Source organism: Stenella coeruleoalba, assembly GCF_951394435.1.
Source record: "Stenella coeruleoalba genome assembly, chromosome: 8".
Classification (NCBI taxonomy): Eukaryota; Metazoa; Chordata; class Mammalia; order Artiodactyla; family Delphinidae; genus Stenella; species Stenella coeruleoalba.
Genome location: NC_137154.1, coordinates 63,094,246 through 63,106,383, shown reverse-complemented (window position 1 = coordinate 63,106,383; position 12,138 = coordinate 63,094,246). Strand labels below are relative to the sequence as shown.

At 51.1% G+C, this 12,138-nt stretch overlaps 1 protein-coding gene across 1 annotated transcript in view; it reads left to right on the top strand.

Moving 5' to 3' along the window:
* The window catches only part of ME3 (malic enzyme 3), a 199,009-nt gene extending 187,406 nt beyond the window's left edge, over positions 1 to 11,603 (top strand). Inside the window, exons 9-15 of the mRNA XM_079930727.1 lie at positions 2,029 to 2,126; positions 2,620 to 2,733; positions 4,374 to 4,479; positions 5,064 to 5,206; positions 5,764 to 5,937; positions 9,745 to 9,843; positions 11,226 to 11,603. Coding sequence (XP_079786853.1) covers positions 2,029 to 2,126; positions 2,620 to 2,733; positions 4,374 to 4,479; positions 5,064 to 5,206; positions 5,764 to 5,937; positions 9,745 to 9,843; positions 11,226 to 11,387 — 896 coding nt within the window. The 3' untranslated portion in view covers positions 11,388 to 11,603. The remainder of the gene's footprint in view (positions 1 to 2,028; positions 2,127 to 2,619; positions 2,734 to 4,373; positions 4,480 to 5,063; positions 5,207 to 5,763; positions 5,938 to 9,744; positions 9,844 to 11,225) is intronic.
* Positions 11,604 to 12,138: the final 535 nt, after the last annotated feature.

Here is a 12,138-nt window from a genome sequence, read left to right as displayed (position 1 = left end):
GTTTATTAATATTTACTCTTGAGCACAGGGGTACTAAGACACACCCCAGAGGATCCCCTAGGCGCAGATACAGTCTTCCCTGTCCCTAGTTTCCCCTTGGTTCTCAGGATGAATAACCACAGCCAGTAAAGTAACCCTCTTCTTTGCCCACTGGTTTTGTGGCAAATGGCCAGGTGGCAGTCTCAACTTCCAAGTCAATAGAACCATGTTGGGAATCCTAATGGAAGCATTTGTCTCTTTGGAACCAAGACCTCCAATCCAGAGAGCACAGAATTGAAGAGACAGGAAGCAAAAACCCTGCAAGTGATTCATTAGGTGAAATGGTAAGAGGAGCCATTCTCACTTCAACATTTTGATTTCCAGACCCAAGTATTCTGGCTGTGGAGAAAGAGCACGAGGTATTGTTTGCTAAGTCAAATCACGTATTACATCCTGTAAGATAGACCCTCACCATCTCCTCAACTGAGTCTTAAGTCTTCAGGAGCCCATCCTACTGATCTATTAGGTCATCTGCTCCTGGGTGGTAGAGTACGTGTTAAGACCACTGAGTTCCGTGGGTGTGAGCCTATTGCTGCACTTCTATTAAAATGAAATGAATTCCTTGATTAGAAGCCTGGAATATATCAGGATGGTGACTAGGCATTTCAGACGTGCCCAGATGATGGCACTGGCAGAACATTATAGACAGGGAAAGTCAAGCCATATCCAGAAGCTATGTTTATTCCAGTGAGGACACATCTCTTCCCTGTCTCTAATGGAAGGAGTCCAGTGTAATCATCCTCCTGCCGGGTGGATAGTCCTCCCAGAGGACGGTGCCGTAGCAGGAGCTCCACATTGGTCTCTGCCATCGACAGCTCAGTCATTCAGCAGTAGTAGTAGCAGGCAGCCTCCGTGAGGAAGTCCATGCATAGCCTCCGTCCCTGCCACCATGGCTACTCTCTATGGAAACTGAGCAAACCCTAGATGGCGTGGGAAAGATGCTGACTGACATGCACAAGCCATGCCATGTTGTCCACCTGATTATTGAGAAACTATTCTCATTCTGCCCTTTGGTGAGCTTTCACGTGGGGCACAAATACCTTCACACCCTGTACCTATTCAGAGAAGTCCATTCGCAAACCCTTCCCTAGACTTCCTCATCACCAGTCTTACTGTTTGGTTCTTTCTAAGTCCCTGACCATCTAGCTAAACCGTTAACAACTGCCCACGAATCAATGTAGGTCTAGCCATCTCTTGGACCAAAGTGGACAACATAATTTACAATGGGAGGTCATGTCCATTGGGAAGATTTACTTCACTATTTCCCTTTAGGGTGACCTTTTATTAGGGCTGTGAAACTGCAACCGTACGCTTCTAGTGGATGCCAGCATACTGTCAAGAACAATCTGTAAACCAAGCCTGCTTTCTCCTCCTTGGTCAGCTGGTCATAGGAATTCCTAGTGAGGCCTTAGGTGTGGATTGAGGGAGAGGAAGAGTAGTTGTCAAACTAGTCTGAGCCACCTGCTCGTGCAGCTTACCTGTACCTTCAGATGTATTCAAGCCATTCGATGCTGGTTATGCTACTTGGCATAACCTTATGACTTGCTGGATAAGACAAGCAGCTCAGGTCACATGGTCGTGTAATGTTTCATGGATAGTTTGTGGCCTCATTTTTAATACGCTTTTATCCATTTACCCCTTAAACAAATCATTCTGAGGCTCACCCTTCTTTTTGGCTTCCCTTGTATTTGTCCTTGTTGTTTCATTTATGAATGATGGTGGTAGCAGCACCCGACTCTCTGATCCTCTCTCCCAGGGTAACAATCCAGGAGCTATTTCTCAAACTAACAGTTATCTGCAGAAGAGTGAATGGAGAGTATCACGCAAAAGAGAGTTGCTCGACAACCTGCGTGCCTACAGGGCTGGCCTCTGTAAGGGCGAGGGAAAGTCGCTTGTTCCATCACAGGTTCTAGGTGTGGGGAACTCTGCCAAGGGTCTAGGGGGTGGGACCCGGTGGCCAGAGGGTGACCTCTGTCCACTCTGTTGCAGGCACAGCCTCTGTCGCCGTGGCAGGGATCCTGGCTGCTCTGCGAATCACCAAGAACAAGCTCTCCAATCACGTGTTTGTTTTCCAAGGTGCTGGTGAAGTAAGTGCCCTCGGGGGCTGTCTGCTGTTGTTCCAGTAGGAGAGTAAGAATGGGTGGAGGGGCTTCCCTGGTGGCGCAGTGATTGAGAGTCCGCCTGCCGATGCAGGGGACATGGGTTCGTGTCCCGGTCTGGGAAGATCCCACATGCCACGGAGCGGCTGAGCCCGTGAGCCATGGCCACTGAGCCTGCGCGTCCGGAGCCTGTGCTCCGCAGTGGGAGAGGCCACAACAGTGAGAGGCCCGCGTACCGCAAAAAAAAAAAAATGGGTGGAGGAGCCGCAAGGGGGAGCAGTGTTCTGGGCTTCTGAGGAGAGGAAACAGCACAGATGCGTTGTGATCATTGCAGCTGCCTGGGCCCCAACGTTTGGGTGTCTCAAGGCAGGGACTTAACTGGGCCTCCTGGGAGTAGTGAGGGAAGAAACGAGGATCTTGGTGAAGAATCTGATAAAATCCTGAGCAGCCTTTGCCTTTTGTCTAAACACCCACCTCGCAGGCAGCCATGGGCATCGCCCACCTCCTTGTTATGGCCCTAGAGAAAGAAGGCGTACCCAAGGCAGAGGCCACAAGGAAGATCTGGATGGTGGACTCCAAGGGGCTCATTGTCAAGGTACTGTCGGTCTGGAGACCTGGAGGTTACCTGATATCTACAGCCATTGGAACTGGACTGGAAGAGATCTCAAGGGGTAAACTGCTCAGACAGAAGAGAGAGCAGGAGGAGGGCAGTGTCCTAATCCCCAAAGCAAAAGATTCATCCCAGAGTAGCCTTAATTGCTCTTGTCCAAAAGCTTTGAATGTGCTTGCAAATGTGTGTACGTGTGCTCTTTCCAGTGTCATCTCCCCCCACGTCCTGCCTTGTACTCACCTCTAGCCATGTTGAATCATAATTCTCCAAAAGTAACATGCTCTCTCTCTTCTACATCTTTGCATATTTTGTTTCTCTGCCTGGAATGCCCTTCTCTTTTTTCACACGCCCACTCACAGCCCTCAACCCCATCTGTTTCCTCCCTGTCTTCTGTTACCTCCTTCAAGCAGCTTCCCTGAGCATCTGGGTCTCAATTAGTTCCCTGTGTTTACGCTCATGTAGCCTTCCGCCCTTCATATATGACACTTATCCCGTGATAGGGCTGTTGCCCCTTGCCTCCCTCCCCGTGAGGCTGTATGGTCTTGATGTCAAGGTCCTGCATGTGATAAGTACATAATTGATGTTTGAGATGTGAATGAAGGAATGAATGAGAGAGACAGTCCAGCTTCTGACTGCAGTGTGGTGAGGGGCACAGCTGGATGACCTCCTCCCTCAGGACTTCACTCAGAGCTCCATGTTTTAATCCTGAGATTTCACTAACATAGACTGTGACAGTGAGAGCCTAAAAAAAAGACAAGAGATAGGAACACGAGGCTCTCAACCAAGAATAGTGGAGAGCCCCCTCTGAAGCAACAGACCTTCCTATTGTTCCCTATAAGGGCAGATTCCCACCGGAAAGAACTGGGACCTGGAGATTCCTCCTTCTGCCCCAGATCATTCCAGAGCACAGTCCAGGCACAGGTGGAGGCTGCCACACTTGCCTCTTTCCCATGTTTCAACATCACCTTTGCTCACCCTATTGAGCTCACCCCTCCTCAAAGATCTCTCAAAGCTGGTGTTTTCACTCTGGTTCTCGTGAGGCCAGCTGACCCAAAGGAGTCATCAGAAACGTTGACCAGCCTGTCACCCACTGACTCCTATTTGAAGAAATGGAAGGAATCTGGACCCCATTGGGAGCAGCCAGCCACTACAAGCCTGTCCTGGATCTCAGCTTATTATTTATCGGGAGGTTAATGGCTCTTGTCAAATACATTCAAATTAGCGCCCTGACCCTGGGTGACTCAGGCCCCCATCCCTCAACTGGGCCTCTGTGCTATATGTCTTGGGGCCAAGAGTCTTGGTCCAAACTCAGGCATTTCCTCGGAGCCTTTCTGTCCTGGCCCAGGAAGCCATGACCCCAGCAGCTCAAGGAAAGGCCTTACGGGTTCTCCATATGTGGTTTGGATTAAAGAAATACACACACACACACACACACACACACACACATTTAAAATTCTTAGATTGCATCGTAGATTTTGATCAAAAGGACAGGGCCCAAGGTTCTGACAGCTCAGACCACAGCACAGGGCTCTGCAGGGAATGCTCTTAGAGTACACAGATGCATCCAGGCACTGCCCAGCGGTTCTCACCACCACAGCTGTATCATGTTCTTCCTTTCCCTGCAGGGGAGGAGCCACCTGAACCATGAGAAGGAGATGTTTGCCCAGGACCACCCTGAAGTGAACTCCCTGGAGGAGGTGGTGAGGCTGGTGAAGCCCACGGCCATCATAGGTAGGAGGAGGGGCGACCCACTGCCCAGCACAGCTAATCTTCTTGACTTGCAGGTGAAGACTGAGGCTCAGCGAGGAGGCATAAGCAACCCTTGGAAACACAGCTCTTTCCCCTCATTTCCAATTCAATGCTACAAACTTTTATTGGGTTATTACTGTATAAGAACCGTAGAACTAAGGCGCCAAGCTGGGCTGCGTGATGCAGAATTATACAGTAGAGTGGAAAAGCACAGGCTGGTCTCTCTAACCAGGATGACATGAGCACTCCTCCCCCAAGGGGGGGACCCTGGCATCACTCCCTGTCCTGCGGGAGCAGTCCACTCTAAAGGACAGTGGCCAGGCATGCTTCACAGGTGCAGCTTAACTGAGCTGGGGCCTGCAGTGGACCAGTGGAATTAACAGGGGGTCTCAGCCAGCTCAAGCAGGGAGACCCTTTTCTCCTGTCCTCCCTCATCCCTATGGCGGATGCCATCCTCAAGACTCCTGAGTCTTCCATGTTGTACCTAGTTCCACCACCACCACCAGGAGAGGAATGGGGTGTAGATAAAGAGTCGGCACCCCACTACCTCCCCCTTTTCCCCATAGGTGTTGCCGCCATTGCAGGAGCCTTCACGGAGCAGATCCTGAGGGACATGGCCTCCTTCCACGAGCGCCCCATCATCTTTGCCCTGAGCAACCCCACCAGCAAGGCCGAGTGCACGGCTGAGAAGTGCTACCGGGTCACCGAGGTCAGCGGGGAGTCCTTCCTTCCCCGGGCTGAGAGGACATAGTAACAGTAACCATGAGCAACCCTATGAGGGTGAAAAAAATCCCCACATTGCTGATAAGCAAACTGAGTTTCAGAAAGATGAAGTAACTTGCCCAAGGTCACAGAGCTAAAAAGGAGTGGAGCTGGCCCTCAAACCCACGTCCGGCTCTAAAGCCCAGGCTCTTACCAGTAGGCTTTACTGCTCAGGGTTCCCCTAACATAGAGCTCTGACCAGAGCTCGAGGCGCTTGTGGACTCTAGGCCATTTGCACACCTGGCTTGCCCTCCGGGGAGGTGACAGGTTAAAAGCTACACCTTCCCCGTTCTGTGGTTTTGTGGCTGCCGGGTAACTCAGTGGGAGCTGAGCTTTCTGGTCAGATGAACAGCTGTGCTTTCAGCACCTGCAACGTCCTCAGCACAATGCTGAGCATTTAGCAGAAGATGAGGAAGGGGTCAACTTTCGGGAGACACGACTAGGCCACCATGACCCCTGAAACCTAGCTCCAAGCTCTGTCTCTGGTTTTCTTCCTGCCCCCAGGGCCGAGGGATCTTTGCCAGTGGAAGTCCCTTCAAAGACGTGACTCTGGAAGATGGCAGGACCTTCATTCCCGGGCAGGGAAACAACGCCTACGTGTTCCCTGGAGTGGCTCTGGGAGTCATCGCAGGCGGGGTCCGACACATCCCGGACGGGCTCTTCCTCCTGACAGCAGAGGTATTGCTGCCCCCGCTGCCCCGAATACACACCCCAGAGGGCCTGTGAGCTCCACTAGCTCCTACACTGGGTCCCCAAAGATTCCTTCTCTTGTTTCTTCTACCTACCCGCTCCAATCCTTCAGTGGTTCCCCAGAGTGCTTGAATGTCAAGCTTCTCTCAAGAGCGCCTGGAGGCTTGAACTCTGAAAACACACACAGGCTTTTTAAGGCAGGGGCGGCGGGGGAAGGAATAGTCAGTGGGAGGGGTGCTGGCAGGAGGCGCTGGCCGTGAGGGCACGTACCTTGTACTGCACCCTGCCTCCCAGCAGAACCCATATGCATGCCAAGAACGGAGATGCCATCAAAACCACCTGAAACCGTGGGCTCACCGACCGTGACAAGCAGTAGATTTTTCCAGCCATGGGTCTTGGCCACGTTACTGGGTAACTGGTAGCAAAATAAGCCCCACTAGGGCTTCCCTGGTGGCGCAGTGGTTGAGAGTCTGCCTGCCGATGCAGGGGGCGCGGGTTCGAGCCCCGGTCCGGGAAGATCCCACATGCCACGGAGCGGCTGGGCCCGTGAGCCATGGCCACTGTGCCTGCACGTCCGGAGCCTGTGCTCCGCAGCGGGAGAGGCCACGGCAGTGAGAGGCCCGCGTACCGCAAAAAAAAAAAAAAGCCCCACTAGGGCAGATTTCTGTAAGGAAGAGGATGGGTTGCATGTCAGGTTTGCCTGCTCTGAGTACCCATGTCTTGAGCACAGATGGGGGATGTGGGTGTGCACCTGCTCCAGGCATCGTATCAGAAAAGCTCCCACAAGCGTTCTTTACTGGGCATGGTGAATTGAAAACAAGGAAAGGATTTGTTAAGGATGACAGCCCACATTCATAATAATGGTTGTTAATAATAACAGTTACAGTGGCTGCCATTTAACAAACGCTTACCAAGTGCCAAGCACTTCACATTTATCTTCACTCTGCGGAACCAAGGCGTAGAAATGTTTCTGTTGAGAAGTTAAGCTAATCAGAACTATAAACAATTATTAAACATATTTATCCCCAGTGGGCTCCAAAGGCTCTGCTGTGATTTCTAGCATGTGTCTGCATTTCCCCCTCACCACGGCACTGGTGAGAGCCCCAAACCAGCAAGCCACAAGAAGGGCTTCCAGGCAGCCCTACCCAGCCCTGCTTCTGTGAGTCCCACAAGGAACTGTCTCATGCACCAAGTTCCTTCTTCCTGTGTCTGCTGAACTTTTGTCAGCCTCCCCCAAGCCTTGTGCACACCAGCTCTGGTTTCATGCTGCAGTTCTCTGTCCCTCTTACTTGAGTATTTTGCATTTGAATGGAGGTGGTGGTGTCCTGTGACCATGGGCGGAGCTGTCTGAAACCCCCATTGGATGGGAAGAGTCACTTCCTGCTTGGAGTTGACCCGAAAGCAAATTCCCCTGTTGTGCAGAAACAAGGTTGCTAAAGCCTTCCTATGCAACCCCCAGAAACATCTGCACAACCCACAGCCTCTGCTATGGGACCTTTCAGCTCCATCTTTTCATGAACCGTGTCCATGAAGTAAACAGGAACCTCCCCTCAATCTACTTCTCAGTCACTTGCTCTGAGCAGCATAAGGCCCCTCCCCTCCAGGAGCTGACAGTCTGGTCTTCAAAGGCCTGGCAGGTTATATTTCTCAACTGGGGGTTTGGTTTGGTTTGGTTTGGCTGGTTTTTGTTTTTTTATTTATTTTTGGCTGCGTCGGGTCTTAGCTGCAGCGAGCGGGCTCTGCATTGTGGTGCACGGGCTTCTCTCTAGTTGTGGCGTGCAGGTTTTCTCTCTGTAGTTGTGGCACGCAGGCTCTAGTCGAGGCACGCAAGCTCAGTAGTTGTGGCACGTGGGCTTAGTTGCCCCAGGGCATGTGGGATCTTAGTTCCCTGACCAGGAATTGAACCTGTGTCCCCTGCATTGGAAGGCAGATTCTTTACCACTGGACCACCAGGGAAGTCCCTGAAAGGGGTGTTTGTTTTTAAGTTAAGATAATTTAAGTTGAAACTGATTTTCCTATGGAAAAAGTAATATAAGTTTTAGGAGACGTACATGCAGCATCTCATTTCACCTTGACAACCCTGTAAAATATAGTGATCATCCCTACGTTACAGACAAAGAAACTGAGGCACAGAGGGTTTGAGTTATGTGCCCAAGGTCACCTGGCTGTGAGGGATGTGCCAGGATGGCCCCAGGCAATTTGACTCAGAGACACAGCAGAGCATTAGCAGTGCCCAGCATCTCAGAAGTGGCCACACATACCATAATATAACTCGTCACTGCAGGAGAGCCTTTCTAGCTGCAGATCTAGCCATAGAAATTCTGCTTCCCTCTAGTCAATTCACCTTCTACACCTCCACAAAGAGAGGTGTACACCTCACCTCCACAGAGAGGTGTACACTACACCTCCACAAAGAGGGCTCCCTTAAAGCCCAGAACAGGCCATCTCTCTCCTAATTTCAGACCTTTTATGGCTCGTTGGTGCTCCCAGGAAAGGCCAAACTCCTTCACATGGTTTCCATACAAGGCACTTCATCCAAGGCCCTCCTTTCCTCTCCAGCCTTTTAGCCTCCCCCTGCCGTCAACCTATCCCGCCTTCTTTTTACAGTCGTTCTCTCTCTTCCCTCTAAGAATTTGCATGTGCTATTCCTTCTCCTCTCTTCAAGTAATTCACACTTTGTCCTTCAGGTCTTAGCTTCTGTCTTTTCTTCTGGGAAGCCTTTCCTGTACATGGCAGACTGGGCCCTGCCTTCCTCTGTGCCCATATGTCCCCCCTCCTCGAAATCACTATAATCGTTACTATTGTTTGTTCATCTCCACTGACACCAGTCTCCAGGAAGGAAAAGACTGTGGCTTCTCCACCATGGCTCTTCAGCACCTAGCACAGAGCCCGGCATATCGTAGAGCTCAGTGGATGTTTGAATGAACAGAAAGGACAGAGAGGAATTTAAGAACGAGGTAGCAGAGGGGGGAGCCCAGGTTTCTAATGTCTGCCAAACTCTGAGGCAAGACCAGCTCCTTTCCCTGTCCGTCCCGGGACACAGAGTTCTCAGAGAGCACTGTGGCTTTTCCCAGATTTCAATTTGACACGAGAAGATTGGGTGGGAGTGCATTCCGAGCCCCATTAAAGCGGCTGTTCTGCCAGGCTGGCTGAGCACCAGTGCCCGAGGCTGGAGGATGAGGCTGGCTGCAGAGAGCTGGCCCTTAGAGACGAGCTCTGAAGCAGGGAGGGAAGCTGTAGGAGAGGCTGTTCCTGGGCTGAATTTATTCAGGTACCGCATAAGGCCCATTCGTGGTGTCACTGGAGAAGCAGCCTTTCTTTCCTCACTGGGGCTGGGGCCGGAAAGGAGAGCCCAAGGAGGCCCGAATACAGAGACACAAGATGGCCTAGGGGGACAGCCCGGATGCTCCTAAGCATGTGGGAGAGGCTGGAACCCGGGAAGCGAGGGACTCGGGGATCCCTATACAACAGGCTAGGTCAGCCGGGGCGGGGGAGACCCCAGAGTCTGCTTTGCAAGTCACAGGTTTATTCGCCTCGGCCTTAGTGATTTTCCTTTAGAATTCAGACAGCTTCATGTTGTTTTAAGCCTCGGCCAGTCTCACGGGACAGAAAGGATGTGTCCTTGCTTAAGCCCAAGCATTAAGCGCCCCTGGGGCCACAAGGCGGCAGAGACAGGAGTAGAAACTGCACTTATGGGCCACGTATGAGGGGCGAGGTGAGTTTCTGGTGTACTGGGTTGGGCTTGCTCTGGGAAGGTGGAAACTCAGCTTGTTCCTCTCTGTTCTCTCTCCCCAGCAAATCGCCCAAGAGGTCTCTGAGCAGCATCTGTCACAGGGGAGACTGTACCCCCCACTCAGCACCATCCGAGACGTGTCTCTGAGAATCGCCATCAAAGTAAGGGACGTCTTACCCCCTTACTATGGGGAGTGGGGCTCATCAGCTTCCTCTCTGTGTGACTTTAGGAGGACGAAAGGGGTGGCAGCTGCAGAGACAGGCTGAGCTCCCTGGGCTGCACTGCATGCACCCCAGAGGCTGGGTGACACACTCTTGCCTGTAGCCTGAGCCCCACCTCAACCCCACTCAGGGCAGTTCTGGGAAAGCTCCTGGATTTCCCCTCAAACACCAGGCAGAAAGGTCACCAAAGGCCCTAGTTTTGTGGACCAGAATGTGGGTGGAATTTTAAAATGAATCATAAGTGCCCATTTACACAGAAAGGTCAACTTGGAAAGAGCTCAGGCTGCGGGGTCCTAGCTCTGCCAATCAGCGGCAGAGTCACCCGAGCCCAGTCACTTCACTTCCCTGAGCCTCAGCAGTTTCCTTCTTCTACAAAGAAGCCAGTAATTCCTCTCCCCGAGAGTTTTGGAGGACATTAAAAGAGAACAGTGGAAAAGCTCTATACTCGGCACCTGTCTGGCCAGAGGAGATGCTCATGCCTCCCCTTTCTCTCAGAATGGCTGGGCCACGGGTGATCAAGTTCAGGGGATAGTCTACGTAAAAATGTCACCCACTAGACGATGCACAGGTGATGGGTTTTCAAAGAACCAGAACATGGGGCAGTAAAGACTGGCCTGACATTGATAATTGTTCATCTGGATGATGAATTCATGAGGGTTCATTATACTGTTATTTCTATTAATATATATTTTACATTTTCTATAAGTTTGAAGAATAATTTCAGAAAACGCATTGCACAACAGCACGCACTCCCCATGAGCTGTCCAGTGCAGGATCCAGAGTCAGCCCTCAAGACCAATAGTGCAGCTTACAGTCCACGTCCACCCTGTCCAGTTCCTTCCTTTTGGGGAGATTCAGATTCATCTTCTTCTGAAGCCGAATCTAATACCCAGAGAACAATGTCCAATTCAAGCCACGTTTAAGACAGAAAAAAATATCAGATGCTGAACACTTACACCTGCTACCTAATTTTATCCTCACACCATGCCAGAGAAAGCTCTCATGACCCCCACTTTACAGATGAGGAAACTGAGGCTCAGCAAGGATGATGTCACTGCTGAGGACCCACAGGCAGTTGGAAGCAGAGGCAGACTTTGAGGCCTCTTGGCCCTGGCCCAGTGTCTATTCCATGGTGTCACAGCTTCCTTACTAGGCAGAAAACTCAAGATCCTTTCTCTCCAGTGGCTTCCTGGGCCTCAACTCATGAGAGGAACACATCTGATGCTTCAGGGTATATTCCCCTTCCACAAGCTCCCAAGCAAGGGCCTTTAGACAGGTTCCTCCTTAGATCCAGTTCCTCAGTCAAACGTGTTTTTCCCTAGGTCCTCGACTTCGCCTACAAACACAACCTGGCCTCCTACTACCCAGAGCCCAAGGACAAGGAGGCTTTTGTAAGATCCCTGGTCTATACTCCAGACTATGACTCCTTTACGCTGGACAGCTACACTTGGCCCAAGGAAGCCATGAATGTTCAGAATGTCTGATGCAATCTCAGAGGCTGGTGTGGGGCTGAATGAAGCCCAGAGTAACACTGACAATATAAATGGGTTCCAAAATGGCCATCCTTGTCATTGTGTTTTTCCTTTGAACTTTCTGGTGTGAGGGGAGATGCCCAGGCATATGGTGAATGAGAGCCTTGTCCCTGAAGGCCTTGAGTTCACTTTTCTGTAACCCTCCTCAGGCTTCCTTCCCAAGAATTTCTTCATCTGTGAATTGCCAACTATTGGCTAGACTTTGTGGAAATCTAGAGTCCTGCCTGGAACTCTGCCTTTACAGGGTCCGGGGTCTAGTAGAGGAGATGAGATATGCACACAATTCATTTTGCCACAAGGGAGAAAGTAGTAAGTCCATGGAAGAACTGCAGAAAAAGGTCAAGGGTACTCAGAGAAGGGAGAGGATACTTCCTATGAGGACATAAAAGAAGGCTTCTTGGGGGGCAGTGTTTGCACTGAGTCTAAGAGTGAAGGATGGGTAGGGTTAATGGAGAAATGAGGAATGTAAGGGCAGCCACTGGCCAGAAAGCATGGCCACCCATCAAGGAGTTCAGTCCCTGTTGGAGGAATACACAACCTTTAAGACTCAGATGGGTGTGGGGGCTGAGTGGCTGGAGGCAACTCACAAGTCAGAAAGGGTCTCCATCCTGTGGGCTGTTGAGTGTTAGGCATTCCTTTGTGGTCATTACTAAAAGGAGAACCAGAGAAGTGTGGGTGGAGAGTGTCAGCAAACCCAGAGGAA